At 46.7% G+C, this 26,596-nt stretch overlaps 1 protein-coding gene across 1 annotated transcript in view; it reads right to left on the bottom strand.

The window, feature by feature from the left end:
• Positions 1 to 26,596, bottom strand: part of KIF26B (kinesin family member 26B) — a 440,039-nt gene that overhangs the window by 116,406 nt on the left and 297,037 nt on the right. The window contains exon 5 of the mRNA XM_045877594.3: positions 17,063 to 17,246. Within this exon, the coding sequence (XP_045733550.1) occupies positions 17,063 to 17,246 (184 nt within the window). The remainder of the gene's footprint in view (positions 1 to 17,062; positions 17,247 to 26,596) is intronic.

Here is a 26,596-nt window from a genome sequence, read left to right as displayed (position 1 = left end):
TGTCCTTTCTGAATTTGTATGTTGAAACCTAACACCCAAGGTGATGGATTTAGGAGGTGGGGGCCTCTGGGGGGTGATCAGGTCATGAGGGTGGCACCCCCATGAATGAAGCTAGTGCTCTTATAAAGGGGACCCCACAGAGTCCCCCAGTCCATTCTGCCACAGGAGGGTACAAGAAATCTGTAACCCAGGAGTGGGCCCTACCAGACCACATGGGTACCCTGATCTCAGACTTCCAGCCTCCGGGGCTGAGAGAAGTAAATTTCTGTTGTTTAAAAGCCTGAACAGACTATGACACCTCCCTGGGGTCACCCAGCAAATATAAGAGGAGAGCTGGGATTCCAATGCATGTCCTCTAATTCCACGTTCTGTCCACTACACTGACCTACACATCCCCAACTCATCACACTGCCGGTGGTGATGGGAAACGCGAAGACACTGAGAGCCGCCTCTGGCTATCCCTCTTTAAAGAGATCTGCAGCCTTTCTCAGGCTTCACGTCCACTTAAAATCTACGAACCTGTTCAGTTGTTCTGCTGACTAAAGATGAATACACATGAATATCAATTATTGATACTATTCAACTGATTTGGAAAATTCTAGAAATCTAAAATTAAAAAAAAAAAATCCCACGTCTGTTTTGCTCCCATTGCATAGCAAATTGTCTCCCTCACAGTGCCTGGTACTCCCGAGTGGGCTCAGAGTGTTTGTGGAATGAGTGAGACCACCACCAAGCATCTGTATGTTTCACCATGTAATCTTACAAGGGTTAACTTGGCAGCTTGTGCTTCTGGCCAGGAGCTTGCCACTGCTAGGGAAATGGGATGGCTGTGGTGAGCCACCATGGGAACGGATAAAAGGAGAAATGAACATTTTCATAAAGATTGATGTGGCTGAAATCGAGGCATTTCTGTGCAACATTTGTCCTACAGAGGAAGCAGATCGTGGCCAGCATTAACTGGTGGAGATGAGACTACCCATCTAGATGTCCTGCAAGCTGGAGATCTGACTCAGGGCTGTGTGTCCATCTCCTCTGAGATCCACAATCCACAAGGACGTTGGTGTTCCCTGGCATAGCCACACCCAGGTCCTCCTCCAAGGTCTCCAAGGCCTTAGATTTTCTTCCCAATGCCCATCACCTGTTTCACTCCCTGGGCTAATCTCTGCATGGCGGCTTTGCTCTAAACTCTCTTGAATACATACATCACTCTTCTCCCCTAGAAACTGCTTAATGATTGTGAAATAGTGGTCCACAACATGAACTCCCAAAGAAATCCTTATTTCACAAGCACATAGCAAAGGCTCAATAAATACTGCTTGGGTCTGACATGGGTCGCGTTTGAATTTAAGGCACATCATCCCCTGCATTGACCATTCCTTCTAAGTGCTCATTCGTGCTTCCTGCAAAGCACCCATAAATGCAGGGGATGACCTTCATTTGTCTCCTTCTTATAGGACAGCATCGTCTTCCACTTGGACATGCTCCTCCTCACTCCAGCCCAGTGGGAGCAGCCACTTTCTTAGTCCTCCCACGCTCAACCTGGGCCAACACCAGCCTTTGCCTAGAATTTCGAGCTTAGGGCCAGAGAAGATCGGACCCTGTCTGGTCTGGTGGAAACTGTAAGAATGATACTTGAGAGCTGTTAGCAGCTGGGTGAGGCAAAAGCTGGTCTGAACTGAAGACAGAGAGAGCGAGTATGAAGCCCTCAGCACTTCCTCACTCCAGAGCTCCCTGATCTCATGGTCTGGTTCCAGGAGCTGCCAATACCCCTCATCATTTCCAGTTTCTGACAGTTTGCATTTCTGTTGCTTGAAACTAAAAAGACTTCTAATTCATACAAAACTCCTTCCATTCTCTTTTGCTCCCCTATTCCCCTCCCCACTCCAGACCATACCCCCTGCGAGTACACATATTTTGCAAGATAACTTCAGAACCTGACCCATCGCGGATGCCAGTCTCCCATCATAACAGGAGCATTCCCAAAGGAAAGGAGGCAACACTGGAATTTTGCAAGGTAGGAAGGCACAACCTGGAGTGGGAGCTGGCATTCTATATGACCTTGAACAAAGCCCCTCTCTTCACCCCACCTCGGAGGGGAAAAGTACAACTTCCATAGCATGTGCTTTCAGCAGAATTTTCTCTGTGAGCAAAGGATGTGTGAGTTCTCCTGAGCAAGAGTCTGTGTGAATACAATTGCTTCACATGCCACCATGATTCATTCATACAAACTAACTGCAGGGGAATTGCAATAGTACACCAGTGTGTTAAAAAATGAAACAAAAGTACATCCTTTCCTGCCTGCTGCTCTATCAGTTGTCATCATGATCCAATATGAATCCTGCAGGAATATTAGAGTGTACTCAGTAAAAAGGAGTAAGGGAGAAAACTCGCCGGAAAGCCTATTATCTTGCACGAATTTCAGCCTCGTCTGCCATGATAAGCCAGTGTGGCGATGATAATAATAATAATAGGTATTTTTAGTTTGCATTGTCTACCTAGAATGATTTTTAACTCTCTTGAATAGCAATTTCCGGGATTCTTAAGGACAGAGATCATTTTGAACTCATCTGTGTGTCCGCAAAGTAACCACGACATAGCAGGTCTGCCATGCATGCCATATTCATCACCTGGTGGACAGACACGTGGGTGAGTGGATGGTGGATAAATGAATGAGGAATGAAGGAGGCAAAAGCAGAAGAAATAATCATTAAATGAAATCGTTATACTCTCTCTATTTTTTATTTATTAAAGAGAGAGAGAGAGCATGCAAGCAGGGGGAGAGGCAGAGGGAGAGAAAGAATCCCAAGCAGGCTCCGAGTTCAGCACAGAGTCCAACAAGTGGCTTGATGTCATGACCCTGAGATCATGACCTGAGCCAAAACCAAGAGTCTGACACCTAACCAACTGAGCCGCCGGGGTGTCCCTTTACTCTGTATTTTAATGTCTTTCAGTTCAATGGGTTCTACCTGCCAGGCGTACAGCTAAGCATTTGGGGGGCATGAAAGCAGTATAAACCCTCACGCGGACAAGACTTGGTGGAGGAGACAAGCTATACCTGTAACACAATGAAGGCGATGTAAGGCGGGAAGTGGTTAAGGAGCAGAATCCGTGCTGGGGGTCAGCACGGCACAGGACGTCAGAGAGGAGAGGGAGCCGGCTTGGGGTGGATACAGGATATGACGGAAGCAGGCATTTAGCCACATCTGGAGGAGCAAGTGTGTGTGCACACATGGCCCACGGTGAGGGAAAAGCAGGAGCAGTGGCCATCAGGGAGGGCAGGCACGAGGGGCTCAGGGTAGGTCTTCTCCTCACACTGCCTCTGGGGACCACAGCTCAACGCACACTCAAGATAGACGTCTTTTAACAAAAGTTGAAACTCAGCCGTTTCTATTGTCACTGATCTGGTGTTCTAGACACAGAACTCTCGTGGGACTGAATCACCTGGATAGCTCGATGTGGTCAGGGTGGGGTTAAATATCCAGTCAGCTCCAGGGGTCCCGTCCCTGCCGAGCTCTGGCCCTGAGTTCTCACTACTCTGGAGCAGGGCTGACATGCAAGGGCTCTTTCTCCCACGGAATTCAGAACAGGTTTCTGTTTGTTCATTTGTTTGGGCCTTTAAATATCATCCTGAATATTAATTGACTTTCACTGGTAATTTATCTTTACTGCACGGAAACCGCAGAAGGCGATCTGTACCTGTATAGCTTTCAGTGCAAGGAATAACGCAGCACAGTGACAAGTACGAAGCTCTCCAAGATGACGAGGGAGGGGGACAGTGGTGGGACTCTGGAAGCAGAGGAGGCCCGCCCCGCGCCTGCCCCGGCCCCGGGGTCCACTGCCCCACACAAGCAGCTGCACCCCCGCAGTGGGGGACATCTGCACACCGGGACTTTTCTGAAACCAAACGGCGACACAGGAAGTGTGTGGAGAGACAGTATCGTGTAGTGGTGTGGAGAGCAAGTCGCAAAACGGGGCTTCGTGCCCCAGCTTCATCGTGGATCGGGTCTGTGACCTTGGGCAGATGCCTCGAATCCGTTCCAGCTTCCGGGGATATAAAAGAGGGGTGATTATCATAGATGCCCCCCACAGGGCGGAAATGAGGATTTACCAGTGCCTGGCACAAGGAAACAGCCAATCTCTGTTGTATGATCAGGAAGAGAACACTGGAGACAAGATGCAGGGTCTCCCCATCTGCTCGGAAAAGCCATGTCACCTCTGGTCATTCTCTTGTCCTCTCTGAATCTCAGTGCCCTTGTCCACGAGTAGGGTCAACTCTGCCCACATCCTCCCTGCTGCCCACCTCTCAGGGCTATGTTGAAGGTCAAGGGAGGGGATCCAGATGACAGAAGCTGTAGGCATCACACACAGAAGTGAAGGATCACCACAGGACAATGGAGACCAAGGTCATGATTCCATCCTCCACTATTTCACATACGTGATGGTAAGTTATGTGTCAGTTTGGCTGGGTCAGGGTACCTAGATGTTCGTCAAACATTATTTTAAAAGTTTCAGTGTTTTTTTAGGTGAGATTAACATTTAAGTCAATAGACTTTGAGTAAAGCAGATTACCCTCCATGTTGTGGTTGAGCCTCATCCAGTCAGCTGAAGCCTTACTAGAAAAAGACTGACCTCCCTGGAGGAAGAGGGAATTCTGCCAGCAGATTGCTTTGGACTCAAACTGCAGCTCTCCTGTGGGTCTCTACCTGGGACTTGCCAGCCTCCACAGCTGATCTCTCTATATATGTATATGTGCATGCGTATGCATATACATGCACACGCACACACACATCCTGTTGGTTCGGCTTCCCTGAGAACGTAACATACCTACCATTTACTGAGCACCATTTACTGAGTAGTGTTCTGGATTCGAAGGGGGACAAGAGAAAGGTGACCCTGCCATCCAGAAGTTTATAGTCAACAGAGATCCATTAAACACTGAATTATGGAGATCGGTCATCCAAAGGGTGATAGATACAAAGAAGAGAAAATTAGGGCCCCTAACCAGGGAAATCTTCTTCAAGGAAATGGCGTTCCCACAATATCCATTGGATGGGCAGGAACCAGCCAAGCGAAGGTTGAGCAGACCTGTAGATGAGAGCAAGCTTTCCGGGGGAAGTGTGTTCATGGTCTTTTGCTTGCTGCGTCCCCTCCTGGGCTGGGCTTCCTGCGTCCCCTCCTCACGCGGCACCTTACCACTCGCACTTGTAACCAGAGCACACAGCTGAGTCCAGGGCTGTGTAGATGGTGGCGGTCTGAATGGCTCTATTTGTCCTCGAGTCCTATGAGGGTGCTATGTTTCCCACTTTTTACAGAGTAGGGGATGGAGTGGGAAGCAGGCAGAGCAGCAAGTCCTGCTCTCAGTTCATCCACGGGGTGAGGCATTCCCAAAGGCTCTTACTCCTCTTTCCCCAAATCAACGGTGGGGTGGTAGGGGAGCATCTGGCCAAGCAGCTGAAGGAAATAACCCTTGGGAGAAAAGAGTCCCTTTTTTCCCTGCAAACAAGTCACAAGATTCCATAGAGGGCTCCCTGTTTCAAGGCTGAGAGAGAAACAGCTTTGTGTGGTGATGATGGCTGGAGGTGTGTCTGGAGGGAACACACCTGCCTGACCTTGTTCTCACTTCACCCCACAACACACCCAAGGCTTTCCTAGTGCCTGGCCGCCAGCAGCTCATCCATCACTATGGCTGAACCAAACTCATGACACGGTCTCGGTCCTCTGCCTTTCGCCCCACACTGGCCTGAACTGCTCCGGTCTAAGGGTTGTGCCCGCCCATTTTCACAGATAAGCGGGGTCTTCAGTGCAGTGCAGGTGGTGCTGCTCTGGGGTGGGGGTGGAGCATTTATTACATGGCCCCCCTGGTCGGCTGGACTACCTGGGAGCATTGGGATGGAGCAGGCAAGAGTGCTTTCTGCCAGCAAGCTCTCACACTCTGGAATAAGAGAACTGAGTTTGCAAACAGAAGGAGCTAGCACTGGGAAAGACGCTGATTTTACCATCACTGGTCTCAGCAAGAAAAAGTTTCTGGTTGCCAAAGCTGGTACAGTGCCCCACTAAAGAATCCACCAAATATCTTACTGGTGGTGGTAAACAGATCTCAGCTCCGAGTGGACAAAATGTCTACCTGAGTGGTTGGCTGTGGCATGGAGCACAGAGCAGACCAAGGGAACAGGAGAAGAATTTGAAAGGAATCCTGTCCCCAGCACTAAATGCTACTATAATGGTTCTATTTCTGGTTGTTTACCTGGGAAGTCAAGTACTCAAATTCAATGCTGGAATTTAGAGGCCAGTGTTGTGGACTGCAGGTTGGTGTGCCTCCCGAATTCCTATGTTGAGATGTTAATCCCCAGGTAATGGCATTAGGAGGTCGGGCCTCTGGGGGTAATTAGGTCATGAGGGGGGAGCTCTCACCGATGGGATGAGTGCCATTATAAGAAGAGATGAGAGAGCTTCCTCGCCCTCTCTCCTCTCCCATCTCCCATATGAGGTATGACAAGATGACCACCATGTACATGCCAGGAAGGGAGCTCTCCCCAGACCCCAGATCGGCCAGCACCCTGACTTGGGCTTCTCAGTCTCCAAAACTGTGAGAAGTAAGTTTTTGTTTCAGCCCCAGTCTATATGGTATTTCGGTTAGCAGCCCAGTGGGCTCAGAGGGTATTACAGAACAGAGCTAAGATGGACCCATAAAGCAATGGGAGAGAATGAGCAGTCAGAGGACTTTTAATTCAGGAACTATTTAAAAATCTAAAGAAAATTATGGTTTGCTTTTAAGACTGTATCAGAATGACTTCCCCCCTCCATAATGATTCATTTTAGTTCAATGAAGCATTGGAAAGGAATTCAAATATTTTGTTATGCAAATCATTCAGGAAGCCAGAACAGCATTTCTTACTCTGAGACACAAAGGAAAACTTTCTAATTAACTCAGCAGTTTGGACTCACCATTTTTTATAAAGCATTACTATCAATCCCATTTTAATGGGATAATTATAGCAAATCATGATTAACTTTCCTTGCAGCCATTAGCAAGAGAAAGACATAGAAAGATAAGATGCGAGAAATGTTAGCTTAAGGTACACCTACTATTCCCATTCTTTTGATATCAGTAATTGTCTCATTGTGCTGAGCCTGACCAAAATGTGGCTTTTGGACAAAGAATGATCAAAAGCCCTATTCTGGCATTATAATCCATCTTATTGCCCTTTGGTTAATTGAGAACGTGGCATTTATCCCAGAGAGAATTCCCTCATTTTATCTTGTGCTTTCATTCCATAAGTCAGGATGCTAATTAGGATTACAGGTATTCCAGGAGGCCCCAAACCTATCCAATTATGGCACAGGTTTCTAGCCTTTAAAAAGTTCCCTTAGAAAAATCACCTTCCTCTTTCTCTTTCTATATGCTTGCATGTCCACACACATACACACATACAACACCTACCATCTCCATGTCTTTTAAAAAAATACCCTAAAAAAAAAGCCAGTAGATTTGAGGCTGAAAATCACAAAATGGGGAAAAAGATGAACAATCTCTCTTGCAAATTATGCCTTAAAGTCTTCATGACTGATCAGCTTCCTAAGTTAAAACTTCTCTCTTCTCCCACATAAATGGGTTGATAAGTTACTTCACCTTGTTGGGCCTCGGTTTCCTGAGAGTCACAAGGAGAGGATGTGATGAGATGATGTTCCAGAAGCTTCCTCAGTGAGGGGTGTCCAGTGCCTTTGCTCTCTGCCAGGGTGCGAACACGAGGCAGCATCTTCTCATGGATGTCGCTCTCCCGGGGCAACATACATGGTACAGAGTAAGTGGGGCAAGGACCTCCAGGGTCTTTGCCATCTGGATGTTCTCGATGTTTCTGCCTCCTCTACACAGCGTTCACCACGCAGGACAGATCCTTCACGTGCCGAACACCCAATCAGAACCTCCCAGGCTCTAACCAGGATTACGTGAATGTTCAACAGGTTTTGAGCGTCCCTCATGGAAGCTGGCACTGAAGGGGTACAAAGATGGAAAGAACATGATTCCCTTCCCCCAAGAAATGTGCAACCTAGTGAGAGAAACCAAGAAGGCTATTTCACCAGAATTGCAAGGAATGGAAAGCTGGCTTGTCCACAGAGATCTCTTCTACAGCGTGGCCATGGAGATCGCTGTCTGGGGGATTCACATCTCTGGAGCTTGAACCAGAAGGTTTCAGAAGACCCCCGCTCCACCTAAGGCAGGCAGAAGTTCAGAGGACTGGAAAATGTAGAAGCTCTATGAAGAAAATGGACCTACAAATCTCTTCCCTTTCCTGTGCTCTGAACACATAATAATGGACTGAGACATAAGACAGGTAATTCCGGGCTGCCGACCCAACTATTCCTCCCTGCTTACCCAAGAACCATTTCATCCAGTTGGCTCTTTGTAGATAACTCGGGCAAAGAGAGCCCCAAATGGAGTATTTTATATATGGTAATGCACCCTCCTGTCCAAAATCAGATCTAAATGAAGCTGAAATGTGCTGCTTACCCTTCTAATTTTCCTTCTGATAATAAAAGCAACAAAAAATTACCTCCATATGAGTTGACCAGCAGTATTAAAGGCAATCACACTAGTAATGAAAAGCAAAATGGCACCCCACTTTCCTTACACGTGTTTTACCTGGACTCTTTCTGTTCAGTGGCCTTTAATGGAGAACATCTTCTAATACTTCCCTCTCATCTGCAAGAATGAAAGCTGCTAAATGTGAGAGTGGCATGGCAGGAGGTGTAGACAAAAGCCCCCATGACTGAGGGCATCTGGGTTTGCTCCAGAAGCAGCTGGGCCCTTGGAGAAGCCCTGGGTGTCTGGGATGGGAGGGCGCTAGGACTGCGTGGAAACCTCTGCATGGGGTAGGAGGGGTGGGGGAGTGGAAAGGACCCACCTAGGTGAATGAGTCAAAAAGTTTTCTCCAAGTCTCCTTTCCTCAGATGCAGCCTGGAGGAGGGGTCAGAATAAGAAAGAATGGAAGGACAGAAAACCAACTCCAAAGACAAGAGCTTAGCAGACTCCAGCAAAACCAGCAGAGCATAGAAAGGAGTATCTGTAATTAGGGAGTAGAAGGTCACATGAATTTACTCCCCAGAAGAGCTGGCAATTTAATTTACAAAGCTATCAGACTAGCCGTTCGATGAATTATTTTGTATTATTCATGCAGTATTATTTACACATTCTTCCCCCTGCTCTTGCCCCTCTCCAGCACACTGAAATAGAGAGCTCACAAGTCACTTTTCCCATCTGTAGCTTTTAAGGATGGAGTAGTCACTGGTGAGTAGTGGAGTCCGGAGTTTTCTATCATTTATATATGCTTGAAATGAATGTCAAAGGCTGGCTCAAGTCTTTCCCGTTCTCTCCGATAGAGTTTCAGGATGAGGAATGATAGAAACGATAATGAGGAATTTGACAATTTGCATACTGTTTAAATAACCTGAACCTTGCTGGGCTGGAAGGCATGAAATTCTCCTCCACATAACCCGGCATCACTTCCTGAATGAGGGAGAGATACACCAGCCATTTCTACTTGTTGAATAAATAAGAGCTACATGAATACCTTTTAAAAATCTGATTTTTATCAAATTTGTCTGTCTTGTTGTTTTTGTCTTGTAATCAGAATGTCAGAAATCTCGGCTTCCTCTTCCCTACAGTATCACAGGGGTTCAGTATGGGCAGACCTCATTTCATTGTGCTTCATTTAACTTCACTGCACAGGCATTGTGTTTTTTATTGAAGGTTTGTGGTGAGTCTCCTGGCACCATTTTTCCAACAGCATCTGCTCACTGCCTGTCTGTGTGTCACATTTTGCTAATTCTCCCAATATTTCAAACTTTTTCATATGTTTGTTGTGGTGATCTGTGATCTTTGTTACTATTGTAGTTGGGGCACCACACACTGTGCCCGTATACAACGGTGACCTGATCAATAAATATTGTGTGTGTTCCGACTGCTCCACCACATGGCCATTCCCTGGTCTCTCTCTCTCTCCTTGGGCCTCCCTGTTCCCTGAGCACAACAAAATTGAAATTAGGCCAATTAATAACCCTCCAGTAGCCTCTAAAGTGTTCAGGTGAAAGGAAGAGCCATATGTCTCTCACTTTAAATCAAACGCTAGATGTGATTCAGCTGAGTGGGGAAGGTGTGTCGAAGCTGACATAGGGTGGAAGCTAGGCCTCTTGTGCCAAGCAAGAGCCAAGCTGTGAAAGCAAAGGGAAAGTTCCTGAAGGAAATGACAAGTGCTACTCCAGTGAACACATGGACGATAAGAAAGGGAAAGAAGAAGAAGGCCTTACTGTTCATATGGAGAACGTTTCAGCGGTCTGGATAGAAGACCAAACAGCCACGACATTCCCTTAAGCCAAAGCCCAACCCAGAGCAAGGCCCTGACTGTCCTCAACTCTGGGAAGTCTCAGAGAGGTGAGGGAGCCGCAGAAGAAAAGTCTGAAGCTGGCAGAGGTTGGTTCACGAGGTTTCAGGAAAGAAGTCGTCTCTACAGAAGTGCAAGGTGAAGCAGCAAGTGCTGATGGAGAAGCTGCAGCAAGTTCTCCAGAAGATCCAGCTAAGAGAATTCATGAAGGTGGCCACATCAGATTTCAGTGTAGATGAAACAGCCTTATTCTGGACAAAGATGCCATCTAGAACTTTCACAGCCAAAGAGGAGAAGTCAATCCCTGGCTTCAAAGCTTCAAAGGACAGGCTGACTCTCCTGTTAGGGGCTCGTGCAGCTGGTGACTTTAAGGTGAAGCCAGCACTCTGTTGCCATTCCAGAAATCCTAAGACCCTTATGAATGATGCTAAATCTACTCTGCCTGTGCTCTGTGACCAGAGCAACAAAGCCTGGATGACAGCACATCTATTTACGACATGGTTTACTGAAGATTTCAAGCCCACTGTTGGGACCTACTGCTCAGAAAGAAGATTCCTTTCAAAACATTACTGCTCACTGACAATGCACCTGGGCACCCAAGATCTCTGGTGGAGATGGACAACGAGATTAGTGTTGTTTCCATGACCGCTAACACAACATCCATTCTAAGCCCATGGGTCAAGGTTTCAAGTCTTATTATTGAAAAAATATTTTGTAAGACTACAGTTGCCATAGATAGTGATTCTTCTGATGGATAGGGACAAAGTAAATTGAAAGCCTTCTGGAAAGGATTCACCATCCTAGATACCATTAAGAATATTTGTGATTCATGGGAAGAAATCAAAATATCCACATTAGCAGGAGTTTGGAAGAAGTTGGGTGACTTTGAGGGGCTCAAGACTTCAGGGGAGGAAGTCACTGCAGATGGGGAGGAAAGAGCAGGAGAACTAGAATCAGGAGTGGAGCCTGAAGACGGGACTGACGGGCTGCAATCTCATGATGAAACCTGAACAGATGCGCAAAGAAAGTGGTTCCTGAGATGGAATGTACTCCTGGTGAAGATGCCATGAAGATGGTTGAAATGACAACGAAGGATTTAGAATATTCCAGAAACTGAGTTGATAAATCTGCAGCAGGGTTTGAGAGGACTGACTCTAATTCTGGAAGAAGTTTTCCTAGGGGTCCAATGCTATCAAATAGCATCACATGCTACAGAGAAATCCTCCATGAAAGGAAGCATCAATCGATGAGGTGAACTTCATTGTGGTCTTATTTTAAGAAACTGCCACGGCCATCCCAACCTTCAGCGCCCACCACCCTGGGCAGTCAGCAGCCACCACCATGGAGACAGACCCTCCAGCAGCGAAAAGATTACAACTTGCTGAAATCTCAGATGGGTAACATTTTTAAGCAATAAAGTAGTTTTAATTAAGGTATGTGCATTGTTTTTTTAGACATAATGCTACTGCACACCTAATAGACCACAGTATCATATAAACATAACTTTTATATGTGCTGGGAAACAAAAAAAATCATTTGGCCAACTTTATTTTGATCTTTGCTTTTACTGTAATGGTCTGGAACCGAACGTGCGATATCTCTGAGGTGTGCCTGTAATCGAATGGCTTTGACCGTAAAAAGGCTTATAAATCTGTAAAGGAAAAATAGTCTCCACTAACAAGCTCACATGGTTCTTTTATTTTTTTCCTATGCTATGAACTTCCACATCAAACAAGAGACAGTTTAGAATGAAGCTAAATCTAGACAATGTAGGACCTAGTGGTAACACTGGCCAAGTTGTTTGTGTGTGTGTGTGTGTGTGTGTGTATGTGTGTGACAGAGAGAGAGATTATTTAGAACACATACCTTTTAACAGATCAAAATATGCTGCTACTGGGCTTGAAAAATAGTGTTGAATACAATACAGATGGCTTAAAATTAAGGGCTGAAAAGAATGAACAGCCACAGCCTTTACTGCACAGGAGACGTAATCCAGCCAGGCAAGCAAGTCTATTTCTAAATCGAAACTCTGAAGACTCCACCAAGTCACCTGCCTCCAGGCTGCATGGCCCAAAGAAGAGAGATTTTGGGGAAGCATCTGAGAAACGCACAGATGGGTGTGGGCGGATGGTGAGGGGGAGCCACCACATGGACACCACGCGGGGATGCCTTAGCGGGGATCCCCAGGAGCAGGAAACAGCATGGAGGATACAGGAGCGGTGGCTGAGGCTGCATGCCAGGCAAACATCTTTACAGGAGCCTCGAGTTCATGGAAATCAGGACACCCCCCCCCCTTCCTTTACAGGGATGTGCACAGAGCAGCCAACCAGCTCCACTGTCCTGTGCCCTGCTGGGACGCAGGACTTCTATAGATATTCGCTGAGTGAATCAAGTATGACAAGCCCTTCCCAACCTGTCCCAGCTTAAGTTTCCATCATGCCTCTTCATGATCGCTCCATCCAATTTTCTGTGATCTTTCTATATTCTGTAGAGTCTGTTCTCTTGCTGCTAGCACTCACCTGTAAGAGTTTTCTTATATTCCCAAAACACAAACTGGGGGAAAATGGGCTGAGCGCTTCTCATTCCGTGCTTTGGAGGCATTCCCAGAGGTTCTAAAGGAAAAAGAAGGCTCCTTTCCGCCTTCATGCTTCATGGATTTCCCTTCAGATATTCTTCTGGGAAGAGGAGAACTAGCCAACGTACTGGTGCACATGACTATCACCATTACCAGTCTCGCCTTCAAGAGCGCTGCACATGGGAGGCATGGCGGCAGAACCACACACTCAGTGAGCTAAACAGGTAACATGATTTGCTCTAGAAGCTTGTAATCCAAGACACAGAGCTCTGACATTAAGCTGTGACAACTAACAAATGAACCTTAAACATGGATGTTAATTAATTGTGCAAACAAATTTCACGAAGAGCATTTACTGACTAGGAGAAGGAGCCATTTTCAGACAGATTAGAGGTATAATTTACATATAAGCTAAATCAATGAAATATAAATGGGGACTAAGCTGCTTTCATCCACTAATCATTTTTATCTATTCATTAAGAATGTCTCTACAAGACCATTTAGTATAGCTTTGTTTATATTACTTGGAAGTAATTCCAACTCTTCCTTAAATCAGATTGTCCTTCATTTTGGTCCAGATTGGTGAGTTTTTGTTTTTTTTTTTTTTAGAGAGAGAGCGTGTGCATGCACACGTGTTCATGTGCACATGTGCATGAGCAGGGAGGGAAGGGCAGAGGGAGAGAGAGACTCTCAAGCAGGTTCCACGCCCAGCATGGAGCCCATCGCGGGGCTCCATCTCACGGCCCTGAAATCATGACCTGAGCCGAAATCAAGAGTCAGATGCTTAACTGACTGAGCCATCCAGGCGCCCCAAACTGGTGAGATTTCTAAGACTGACTGGAATAATGCACAAGGCTATAAGTGTCGTAAGGACTGGCATTCTGCCTTGTGTGTCCATGACTGCAAGCCTAGTGCCTAGCACCATGCCTGACACACAACAGATGCCCAACGAATATTTGCAGTGTGCCCAGGAGAGTGCCAGGTGCTGACAACGTCAGGGTATTTCCTGTGTTTGCTGAACTGCAGCTCCAAGTACATTGAAGTCACTGCAAATCCTTCAGTCACCTTGGCGTCTGGAAGAGTTCTTGCCTCAAGCGGTGCTCAGTGGCTGCAGGGACCCTGGGTGGAGGGTCTGGGGAGCAGCTGACACCAGCAGGGAGCGCCATGGAGCTCCTCTGATCTCACTGTGGGTCTGCTCTTGGCTGCTCCACCTGCCCTTTCTCGCCCAGCCTCCACTGGATGAAGACAACTGGAGCCCAAGGTTATTTTGTGACGCCCGTGGCCCCCTCACATTCTTGACTCCACCCTCAAATTTTAAAGGTCATGTATATCTAGTGGCAGCCCAGCGAGACCTAGAAAATAAAATGGCTTAATGCTCCTGACTCAGGAGGCACTGGGAGATCTCTTACCCTCTGGGGGCCTCAGTTACCTTGTTCGCTAAATGAGAGGCTTTCTCTAGATAAACCCATCCGCCTCTTCCATGCCCAGGTCTTCCGAGGAAGTCCTGGGGTGGCTGAGGCACAAAAGGTCAGGGTTGAACTGGGTTTGCACCCAACCCCCACCTCAGGTGTAAATAATTAAGTTGCTTCTGGCGATTCCATGAAGCTTCCCTACTTCCAACCTATAGATTTATATATAGCACCAGTTATGTTCCATATTAAACTCCACTGTATTTCTTAGAGATGTTAATACGCAAGTTCTGCAACAGAGCTACATTGATGGGAATGAATCCTTCCATATGGGTAAGTAAGGACTGCAGCTCCTTATGGTGAGGCAGCAGGGGGTGCGAGAGTGGGGATGTGGGAGATGAGCGCCCCTATGGTAGGTCCAGGCCCCCCAGCACTGTGCGGAAGAGGCGGCAGGATGCAAGTTCTTATCAAGCTCTCGTTTCAGCCATACACCCGGTTTTAAGGAGTATATGATTACTACTCCCTTCCCAAGTCCCTCCCTCCCACGGCCACTTCCTCCCACCATGGCCCCCCACCATGCTCCGCAGACAGGTGCCACCTCCGTCACCTTCTGGAACGCCCAATCTGATGGGCCCATCCATGACATACTTCCTCAGACACACTCAGTACCTCCTGCCCTTCCTGGCCAGTTAATGGCCCCCATCACCCCCTTCTCTCCCACTCAAAGAAGCATATGGGATTGCAAATGCATGAGACAGAGGGTATCTTCCATTAAGAAAATAAGTGTGTTTGCATGCTTTTGTTTACTAACAATTATAACCTTAATTGTGGTTATACCTGGTCTTACTCCTGCTTATCTTATTTATAATCCTACTTATGTGTGTAGAATAATATCCAGTCTGCTTATATCTGACCAGTGCCCTCCAAACTATTTTGATGCAAGTGCTGGGTCATCCTCTTGGCTGGTGACACTCTTTCTGTTGGTTCAGTCCCTTGGTGACCTGGTCCCGTTGTCTCAGAATTGCAGGGAGGGGGATTAGGGATGGGGCAGGAGAGGACAGGAGGCCCGTGGCTTGGGGTCCAGGCCTACCTGAAGATGGAGCTACCCTGACCCTTATAGGAACCACAGAGAGGACCACTGTTAAAGATGCAGGGAGGCAGTTTCTTACGTGGTTCATTCTGAGGTATCCTGGATAGGGCTATGTTGGGGTATATGAGTAGGCCAGGTTGGCTAATAATCTCGTGTCCTCAAAGTAATAACATTTAATATTTGTTCACATTTGTTCAGAGGAGAAGTTGGATGTGGGCTCAGAAAGTGAGAAAAGGAGCCTACAATGCTAACTCCATATCGTCCAGGACAGTTCAGCTCTGGTATTAAAGTTCCAAACTCCTTAGCAAAACAAAAGCCCACATACACTTAAAAAATGGCTCAGATGATAAATTTTATGTTACATGTATCTTAGCACGATTAAAAAGAAAGGAGATTTTAACACCCTGCAGTTGCTTGTGCCCAATCTCCCCAGAAGGTAGCATGTTAACCACCCATAATTACCCCAGTGAGGGTGTCCCTGCTCTCCCTCAGCGGCTCCCCCGTGAGTACTTCCCTAGATAGGGATCCTGATCCGTAGGGTTTTCACCATCTCCGTCCTGGCTGGTGAGGCCAGGGCAGCCCTGCAGCCTTCTTGCCTACTTTGCTTCAGGGCTGGAAAAACCATCAGCGCACAACTGCCTACCCTGCCCCATGCCATGGAACATTCCGGAACTGGATGCTCTCCACTGGAGTAAGCATTGATCTATTCAACATAATCTTAAAGTTTAAATGCCGTTGGGAAGAGTAACAGAGCATGTTAATACTTTCCCAATGGGCTGGTGAAATTGAGGTGCGGGGGAGAGCTTGGGAGGAGGCAGAGAAACTGGGAGGAGAAGAAGGGGCAGAGGGTCCCAAACTCCAGAAGGACTCCGAGTTACGGGAAGACCATGAACCTGAACAGCAGAGTCTGGGGGTCAAGGGGAAAGAGGAACGGTGACAGTAAGAGCTGGGTCCTCATAGCATAGCAGCCGCCCCATTCAGCCAGACCTGCAACTTTCCAGAAAGAAGCCGGGGCGGACCATGTGAAGTCGGCGAGGCACCGGCGAGGTTGTGTGCCCCGTCCTACTTCCGACGGAAAGGAAAGAAAGGCAACAACCACTTTCCTGGAGCTCAATGTTCTTATAAGCCCCAGCGTGTTTTCTAACTGGAGGGCAAGACTTTAAAGTCCGGTGACTTTACCCGGATGCCCATGTCAGCACAGAGAGTTTGGGGGTGACGCCTGAGAACAAAGTTACCCCGAACCCAGCTGAGCCGCATCTCCTGATAACCTTGGCCTATTGGCGGGCCTCTTTCTGGGGAGGTGTGTCTTCCCTGGGCCCCTGCCTCTGCCCACTGCCTTTTGTGTCTCTGTGTCTTGTCTTCAGATGGTTACAGTCCTGTCCCACACCGCACAGCTGGTTCTTCCTGCCCAAACCCAATCAGATCTCCAGTAATTTGAATGTCTTCATTTGCAACGCAATGCATGTAACTAAAGAAAAGTTTACGGTCCTTCCAAGTGAATTTAAGCTTGTCTCCTGTTCTCCCCATCACCCTCTCATTTTAACAGCCAAACTGGGCTCCTCGTGCCCTTCTTACCCCTTGTGCACAGCCCTGCCGGCCGAGCTCCTACCTTGCCCAGGCCTGGCGTGTCCTTCACCTTGCTGACGGCCCGCAGCAGACAGGGTGGGGCCGGTGGAGGGCAGGTCTGCAGAATACCGCTGAAGCTGGTGGCAAAGAGAGGGGGCTCGGCCACACACGAGGTGGAAGGTCGGTGCTTCTTCTTTTTAGAAGACAGATTTAACTTCTGGGCAGCTCTGGAAGGAAAAAAATGCAGAAGAGGGACAATGAGGGGCAAGTATGGTCCAATGTCCAATCAGATATGCCAGGCTCACTTTATTTAGCCACTTTCCCTTAAAGAACCCCCGGTTCTTCCTGAAGTTAGATAGTTCCCTGTTCATCCTCAGAAGCGGCCCCTTACTACAGCGCAGTAAACCTAGTGAGCCACCCAATCACTTATACAGAAGGGGGAAAAAAACAAACACATACAATTGCATGGTTCTACAATCACAGTTTCTAAAGACTTGTTTGCGATCCACACTCAGCCTAAGCGTGAATACAGCTGGTCGTCTTTGGGCAAAAACAGCATCTATGAGGTTAATCATCCCACAACTTCTCTGGTATGAACTCAAGTGTGAGAGGCCTTATGAGTTATTTAGAAATTCAAACACCTTGTAAAATCCCAACCAGCCTGATGAAGAACCGCGTGGCGACCAATCAAGCACACTCCGTGTGTGGCTGAGGAAGAAAAACACACAGGCCAGGACCACGGGGAAAAATAAATCAACCTGGTTTTGGAAATGTAACACCAAATCAGAAGAGTCCAGCCACGGTGTACGGTGCTGAGACTATGGGCTGCTCGTGTGGAAAACGGGCTTTGTGCAGGGTGGTCTTTCGATACAAAGCCCAATTCATGGGGGCGCCTGGGTGGCTCAGTCTGTGAAGCGTCTGCTTTCGGCTCAGGTCATGATCCCAGGGTCCTGGGACAGAGCCCCGCATCGCGTCAGACTGCCTGCTCCCCCTGAGCAGGGAGCCTGTTTCTCCCTCTCCCTCTGTCCCTCCCCCCCTGCTTGTGCTCTCTCTCTCTCTCAAATAAATAAAATCTTTAAAAAAAAAATGCAATACACGGGCAAGCACCAGGGGTGAGGGTCAGAGCCAGCAAAGGTGGTACAGAGAAGGCAGATGGGGAAAGGCGGGAAGGAGGTTGCCGGCATCATTAATAGTGTTGGGGGTTCACATATCATCTCCCACCACACAAATGTTCTGCAACAGTTACACCATATTATAGCGAGTGGTGGTGGGGGTGGGTGGGAAGAAATCAAAGCAAGTGGCCACGAGGCCAAGTTATTGCAGAGACACTGATATACTCACTTCTGGATTAATTCCAGAGATAGCAGGCCGCTGGCTTCTTCCTTTTTCTTTAGTCTACCATCCACGCCCACCCACGCCCCACTCACAGACCCTGAAGAGGAGGAGAGTGAGGGTCCTGGAAGTTAAAGCATATGTAGGGCCCTCCCAAGGACATCACCCCAGGATTCCCTCCTCTCTCTCCTACAGTGCCAGATTTTCACTCTGGAAAATCCCAGATCATTCCCAACAGCATACAAGCCTGCTGTAGTTTCTCCCACCTTAAAGGAAAAATACAAAACCTCTTTTTGGTTCTTTTTCCGCAGCCAGCTCCCGTTCTCTTTCTTTGTTCATCTTTGCACAAAACTCAGGGCAAGAGTGGTCTATCCTTGTTTTCTCTGGTTCCTCTCCTTCCCCTGCCTCTGAGCTCATTCCAGGGGGGGTCCAACCCCCAGCTGCTCTTGTCCCGGCTGGGACGACCTGCACAGTAGCTCAGTGGCATGGTTCTCAGCCCCATCTCTCCCGACCCATCAGAGCACCGATTATATCCTTCGCTTTCTTGTATCTTCTTCCTGAGGCTTCTAGGACATTCCTGGCCATGCTTTTCTGGTTTTCTTGGCTGGTTTCTTCCCCTCGCCTCAGCAGCAGGATGCCTCAGGGCTCAGTCCTCGGTCCTTTTCATGTCTACCCTCAGTCTCTGGCTATTATCTCCCAAGAGCACCATTTAAATAACATCGCAATGCCAGTGACCCCTAAATTTTTATTTCCAGCTTAGACCTCTCTCTGGATCTCTGTATTTATTTATCCAACTACCCCCTCAACAATTCCATTTGGATCTCTAATTGGTGTCTCGGACTTAGACACTAAATTCTTGATCTTTTCCTGAAAAGCTGTGGGCCCTTGGCCTTCCCTCTTCCAGAAAATGAAAGTTCCACCCGTGGAACAGCCCCGACATGTCTGACTCCTCTTTCTCTCACACCAGGCAGCCAATCCATCAGGAAACCATATGGGCTGAACTCCAGAATGCGTCCATGATCTATCGCCTGTCACCGCCTTGACTGCCACTCTGTCTGTCTGAGCCACTAACCCCTCTTGCCTGGGTTCCTAGAAGAGTCTCCTGACTCGTCTCCCTTCCTCTGTCGCCCCCCAGCCCACACCCCCACTGCCCAGGCTGTTTTCCACATGGTTGTCAGAGTGGGTCTTTTAAAACATAACTGCTCATAAAACACAACTCCCCCATTCTGCTCCTCCTCTCATAGTAAAAGCCAAAGTAATTACAGTGACCTATAAGGCCTCCCATATATCCTCCCTCCTATCTCAGACCACCTTTCCTACTATTCTCGTCTTCAATTACTCTGATCCAGCCATACTAGCCTCCAAACACTCCTGGTACACTCCCGCTGCAGGGCCTTTGCACAGGCCCCTGCCTTAGCCTGGAACACTCTGCCCCAGACCGAGCAAGGCACATGGCTCATTCCCTTACCTCCTTCAAAGCTTTCTTCAAATGCTACCACAGGAACTCCACACCATGGCAGACTGTACTTTCCAAAGATGGCTGCACCCATACGTATCCCATCCCACATGCTCTTCCTAGGACATGACATTGACAGGCATGGTCTATTTTCCTTTTCTTTGAACCCCACTGGAACTTCCAAATTGCCTTGATGAACAAAATGTGGTGGGAATGATGTTGAATGACCTCCAAGTTTGGGTCATAACAGACAATATGGCTTCTACCAACTTTCTCACCCTTAGAACCCGGCCTCCGTGTTGTGAGGAAGCCCAGGTCACGTGGAAAAGGCCATGCAGAGAAGAACTGAGGACTCTAGTCGATAGCCAGCATCAACTACCAGACATCTGAGTAAATGAGCCTTTACATGATTGCGGGGGCCATATTTCAAGTCTTTTGGCTGAGGCCCAAGGCACTGTGAGCATAGATAAGCCATCCCTACTATGTCTTGTCCCAAATTTCTGAACTCCAGAGACCATGAAAGATAGTAAGTGATCGTTATTGACTTAAGCCACTAAGTTTCAGGATAACTGGTTACACATCCGTAGTAAATGAACCAGCAGCACCCGCCCCCCATCTCCTCATTTCCCTTACGCTGCCTGTCTTACCCACCCACCCCTGCATGACACTTCCTGTCTTCTAACGCAGCAGGTGATTTATTTAGTTATCATGTGTTTTTTTTTTTAAGATTTTACTTATTTGAGAGAGAGAGAATGAGAGAGAGCACATGAGAGGGGGGAGGGTCAGAGGGAGAAGCTGACTCCCCGCAGAGCAGGGAGCCCAATGTGGGACTCGATCCAGGGACTCCAGGATCATGACCTGAGCTGAAGGCAGTCACTTAACCAACTGAGCCACCCAGGCGCCCCATGTGTGTTGTTTATTGTCTGTTTCCTCTCTAGAATGTAAATCCCAGTGGGGTCAAAGGAGCATATGTATATGTTGAATGAATGAATGAAGATTGAAGGATCTGGGGATATTTAGCCTAGAGAATATAAACCAGGAGAAAAGGGAAGGAAAAGTCTTCTAAAAAACTGTCTTCAAAAAAAAAAAAAGAACAGGGGTGCCTCGGTTGCTCAGTTGATTAAGTGTCCGAATTTTGATTTCAGCTCAGGTCATGCTCTCTGGGTTATGAGATCGAGTCCCGCATTAGGCTCCATGCTCAGCACAGAGTCTGCTTGTCCCTCTGCCCCCTCCCTGCTCAAGCGCAGGCGTTCTCTCTCTCTCTTTCATAAATAAATAAATAGATAACTAGATAAATAAATAAAATCTTTTAAAAAAATGAGTAAATGATATGTAGCAGGAAGTATTTTTCAAGCAAGAATGCCAGATAATTTCACAGTCTATTTTATTTAATCTCAGAAAATCTGATGAGGAAGACAACACTACTCCCAATTTCACAAAGGAACAGGACTTCAAAGAGTTAAATCCAGAGTACTTTTAGCATCTGACCTGAATCTGGACATCAAACTTCGTCAGCTACTATCTGGGCAGATAATGGGCAAATTACTTCAATCCCGATTGTTTATAATGTATACGAAGGATCTACATAGCACCTGGCGTGTTGTTGGCACTCGATAATACAATCATCATCACTGTCATCAGTATGATTATCAGCCTCAGGTTCTGTGTAGTAAGATCCAGCAAAAATAGTACCTACCTTTGTAGACTTTTTAGGAAAATGAAATAAGACTGTACGTTAGAGGTTCAATACAAAGGAAGTTCTTAATAGATGGCACTTTGTAGGATTATAGGTAGTGAAGCTGAGATTGAATGTAGGTCTACCTGCCCCATATTGTACAACACTGTCTCTAAATAGGTAGCAAAACAGGTAGGCGAGACATAAAGACACATTTGGGTTTATAAGTATAAGGTTTATCTTTCTAGAAACCAGAGTAACCCATTAGTCAAGGGTCTGCTTCACGAAATAGTGAGCTTTCTGTCATCAGAAGTGCCTAAGTAGGAGCCAGAAAATAACTTCCAGGGAATATCAGGGGGAAAGATGCATCAGATGTCTTCCAAAATCTCTTCCAAGGCAGAGTTTCTGAAGTGATTCCTAGAATCACTAAATTCCATTTAGGGAAGCCTCTGTTGGCTTCAATGCAGAGAAATAGTAATGGAGGGAATTATTTTGAGAATACAGTTAAAAATTACTTTCTTTTTAAAACATGTATATGAAATAAATGTACTAAAGAGAATTCCAGAATTTGAAAAATTAATAAGAACCACTTTATAGCCTTATGTTCTATGAGAACATTTTACTTTAATTTCGACATCATTAGAGCCAGCTGTTTGATCTAATCTGTCTTATATGTTCCAGTATCTTGGAAGTCAGCAGCTTCTGCTTTTATTATATAATACTTTAATGACAGGCAGAGAGGGGAAGGTTAGGGTCCAGAAATCACTCATGGATAATTGTATTATTCAGTGACATAAAGGAGAGGGAGTCATGAAAGAATTGAAAAGGTAAAGACATTTTGGCCAGACGTGTATTTTGTGTAATTAATGCCTTCTAATAAGTTCTTTCTTCACAGGATGAAAAATGAGTGAGTGGGTCGTCTTAGAAGATTTCAAACAATAAAAAAACCCTAAAACACTACTATAAGCTATATTTAGCTTGTCTCATTCTTACCATGGAGAGTATCACATATTACCTTCAAGCTATTCATCCCAGCACACATCCTTAAATATCCATAAGCTTCATTTACTTCTCTGTGCCTTGTTTCAAGAAAAAAAGATAGTCTCTCTAACAGGATGAAATTCATATTTACTGAATAAGGAAAGTGGTGTCACGCTAAGCCTTATGAGGCTGGGAACTTGGCAAGAATTTAAACTGGTGAGCTCCGTTTTTCCCTCTGGGGACATCTCGCCCAGGAGACAACTATCCTAACACATTGTGGGATGTTATCTGAATTCAGAAATCAGTTTAGAATTGAGATGACCTTCACATGGGACAGTTATTTATTCTCATTGGCCAGATCTACCCAGATCTAAAAAAACAAAAGGAGACAAATAACTACCTGGTAACTGTAATTGGGTTAGTTGGGGGGAAATCTTAGGTCTCAGTTATATAGATCAGAGGGGGATTTTATGAGGATTTTTTTTTTTTTTTTGCATTTGTGTGACAGACTATTTGACCTTGAATTTTCAGAATTGTGGGTGCTTAAAATGGAAAGCCCTTTGTGATAAGTGTATCTCATGAGAGTTAAATTGGGGTCTGCCACCCTTAGTGTCTAGAGATTACTAAAATATTGACTTAATCTCTTAAGAATTATTAGCTTCAGGAGGAATAGAACTTTCCTTAGGGAACAGGCAGGAGTATCAGGCAGTGTAGTCATTTTTTTAAGGATTCACTATTTTTTTTAAAAATTTGACATACCGTGTGTTGCTAACCACATTCGGAGAGCATTTCCTCTTTTCTTTCTTTCTTTTTTTTTTTTTTTAAAGTAGGCTCTATTCCCAGTTTGGAGCCCAACGCCGGGCTCGAACTCACAACCCTGAGATCAAGACCTGAGTAGAGATCAAGAGTCAGACACTTAACCAACAGAGCCACCTACGTGCCCCAAGAAAGCATTTCTTCTTATCTGTGGGATGCTCAGATAGGTGGGTAAATGGTCTATACAAATTAAGAGGTCATTCAAGCTCAACTACACTGGGCCCAGGCAATTGGCTGGTTGAGGCATCAGCTGAAGAGCTCCTCCAGAGGAGGGCAGGACAGAAGCCCTCCACACTGCCACATCTCCTGACCCAGGAGGGGACGACGGTGATAGGGTGTCCACTGTCAGCATGTAAAAGACAACCCTAACTTCTACCTGACGTGACAGTGGCCGGGGCTGCCATGGGCTGCAACGGCTTCTGCGCCATTATAAAATATTTCAATGCTCGGAGGATTAAGACTGCCTGATAATGAGCAATGACATGACAGATCACAGCAGCTCCTCGGAAACCCACAGGGTCAATGACGCAGGGGTTGAAGAAAATAAAGCCGATTAGAAATAGAGAGGCTAGGTGACAAGAACCAGTGGTCCGAGGCAAAGCTTCTGGAAACAGGCAAGATGTCCACATGCACGTAACAAAAAAAAAACGAAAACAACAGCAACAAAACAACAGTTACGCATCATTTTGAAATCACCCTGATTGGAAAGCGTTCAGGCACCGCCGCGAAGCCTGCTACTCAGTTTGGAGACTTTCCAGCAGGGAAGAAGAGCAACCTCCTCCACCCTTCCAGGCTGTAATTGGCTGTCACTGAGGTCATTTCCATGTCTCCGGAGGCTGAAAAGCATACGGGTCTTGGGGTTTTTCTGATTTTTATGTAAATGATCCATTTCATTAGTGTAGGAAGATAATTCATGACATGAGTCAAATAAAATGTTTACCATCAGGAGCAAAACATGGCTGACCGTTAACCTCACACCACATTGCGCAAAACAGCGCAGCCAGGTGAGATTAGAGTTCGAAAATGAATTGACGTCTAGCGTTTAATGCACAACACTCACCCACAGTGATCATTTCTATGAATTCACCTGTATTCTTCTTTTAAAAATCTGCCCATTCGTCAAGGGCTTGTGTAAGCTGCCGTCATCAACTCCTTCAGTCTTCGGGGGTCCTCATCCATCGCCTTGAAGTCTTACAGCGGTTGGTCTTGAGAGAATCTATCTTATGTTCCAACCCTTAATGAGATGCTGCTCTGCATTGGGGGCTTGTGCTTGTCTCTCTGTGTTTCTAGCGCTGCCTCCCACACCGCGGTATTAGCTCCCCGAAGGTCAATGCCTCACACGTCCTTTCTTCTGCACCTGCCACCCGCCCCAGAGCTTAGTGCCTTGTTGAGGGGACAGTGTGTGCACTGCTCGGTGCAGCCGAATCCATCCAGCCTTGGGGATGACAACACACGGAAAGTCCTACACTTAAGTAGCCTGGAGTTCTAGATAATGCTCATACCTTGGAGGGTCTTACTCTTTCTAAAGCATTTTCTGCCCACGGTCACACCCATCCCCACTCAGCAATGTGGGGTAAGAAGCTGAGCAGGGAGTGTGGGACTCGTGATTCTCAGACTTGAGATCAACATTCAAGCTTTCGCTTGTCTGGGGCCCAGGTTTGTCCACGGCATCACGTTATTATGCAACTTGATAAATGAAAGCAGTTATTTTATTTTATTTTATTTGGGCAAAATAAAACCAAATCATAATCATTTGCTTAATAATGAAGACCTCCCCCCAAAAAAGCAGTTATATATTTTTGTGTGGAACTCAAATCAAATCATATATAAGCATTTACCAATTACTGATCTGGTTGCTTAGCAACATACCTTCATAGCACAGGGGGAAAATGTCTCCGCTGAGTGAGTCAGGTCATACCCAGCATTAGGACGTGAATGGCAAATTATATGAAAATGGCTTCTCTGTCCCTCCAGTCCCAACCCGGAGTGAGCCCTTGCATGACAATAACAACAGACATTAGTATGTACCATCCTCCGCTACCTCGAGCCTCTCCATCTATAGACACCAACGGAATGCTGGAAGCTGCTTGGAATGCATCTGAATGCTCCGGACACTCAATCAGTCCGTCAGTATTTACTGGATGGCAGCTCTGCACAAAACAACTATGCAGTCAGTGGGCTATGGATATCGCGGAAGTCATCTGTGAGTCACCCAGCAGCCGCTCTGTGTTCAAGAGTCCACTGCTAAAATGCACAGATGAGAAGAATCACATCACCCAGCACGACTGATAACTTTATTCTGGCTCCATGGCAGCAGAGATAAAGAGAAGCGTGAAGGAGCCTGCAGACACGTGGCGGGTGACCCGCTACCCAGTTAAAGAGCTTCACCACCAGGGTAGAGCTAGAAGCTTCTCCCAAACTGTGTTATCTGAGTGGCACACCATTCACCCATACCCGGGGGCACAAACTGGGTAAAAAGCAGTATTTGAAAACCATGCTATTGGTAGATGTTGCTAATCCATGTGTGTCTGGATGTTTTTCATGGTCAGAGGGAGAATTTAATGGATAAATGAAAAAATACGGCTCACATCAAAAATAATGGGAGCAAAAAGAGCCCATTCATAAACTATGGTTTTTACAAAAGCTATTCAAAGTAAAACCTTCTCCTTTGTGTAAAGCTGGGGACCTATGAGAGTGTTTGCTGAGCCAAGGTCCTTGTGTGAAAATAGAAATGCTTTCATAGGCCCAAATAAAGCAGAAGATGTTTGATTAAAAAAAAAAAATGCAGCCGCTGCTCACAACCCACCATTCACTAAGCTCTGCTCACTTCCGGCTGCCTGGAAGCCGGACACCAGACATTGTAGCTGATCTTCTCGGCTTCCTTGGATATTCTGTGCAAGGGGATCGCTGATGGAGTGGGGAGCCATCTGCAGGATGCGGGGTCCCCGGGCCGAAGAGAAGGCTGGGCACCTCTGCTCCAGCGAACTGGTCCAGAACTTGACGAGTTGGTGCCACCTTCTATCGGCAGCCTGGGGACATGTGGACTTCCTTATTCCCTTTCCTATCTCTGCATGTCCTGCAAACCTCATGTCAGACCCCGGTACCACCAAGATGACAAACACCAGGGCAGGACCTGGAGGGAAACGCTCACTAGAGCCCGGGAAGTTCTGTTTCTGAGACGGAGCGACCTCGGGAAGATGCGTCTTGCTTCAAGCTTCTGCAATCTGTCATATCTCAAGTGAGTGCACCCTCATTCTTTCAAGAACATTGGAAGATGGAATAACCCCAAACTTACCCTCAATGCATGCGTAACAGCA

The sequence above is a fragment of the Mirounga angustirostris genome, unplaced genomic scaffold (assembly GCF_029215605.1).
Source record: "Mirounga angustirostris isolate CCGP_5_RB_7025 unplaced genomic scaffold, mMirAng1.0.hap1 SCAF_6, whole genome shotgun sequence".
Lineage (NCBI taxonomy): Eukaryota > Metazoa > Chordata > Mammalia > Carnivora > Phocidae > Mirounga > Mirounga angustirostris.
The sequence above is the reverse complement of the archived record's forward strand: the minus strand, read 5'-3'. Positions and strand labels throughout refer to the sequence as shown.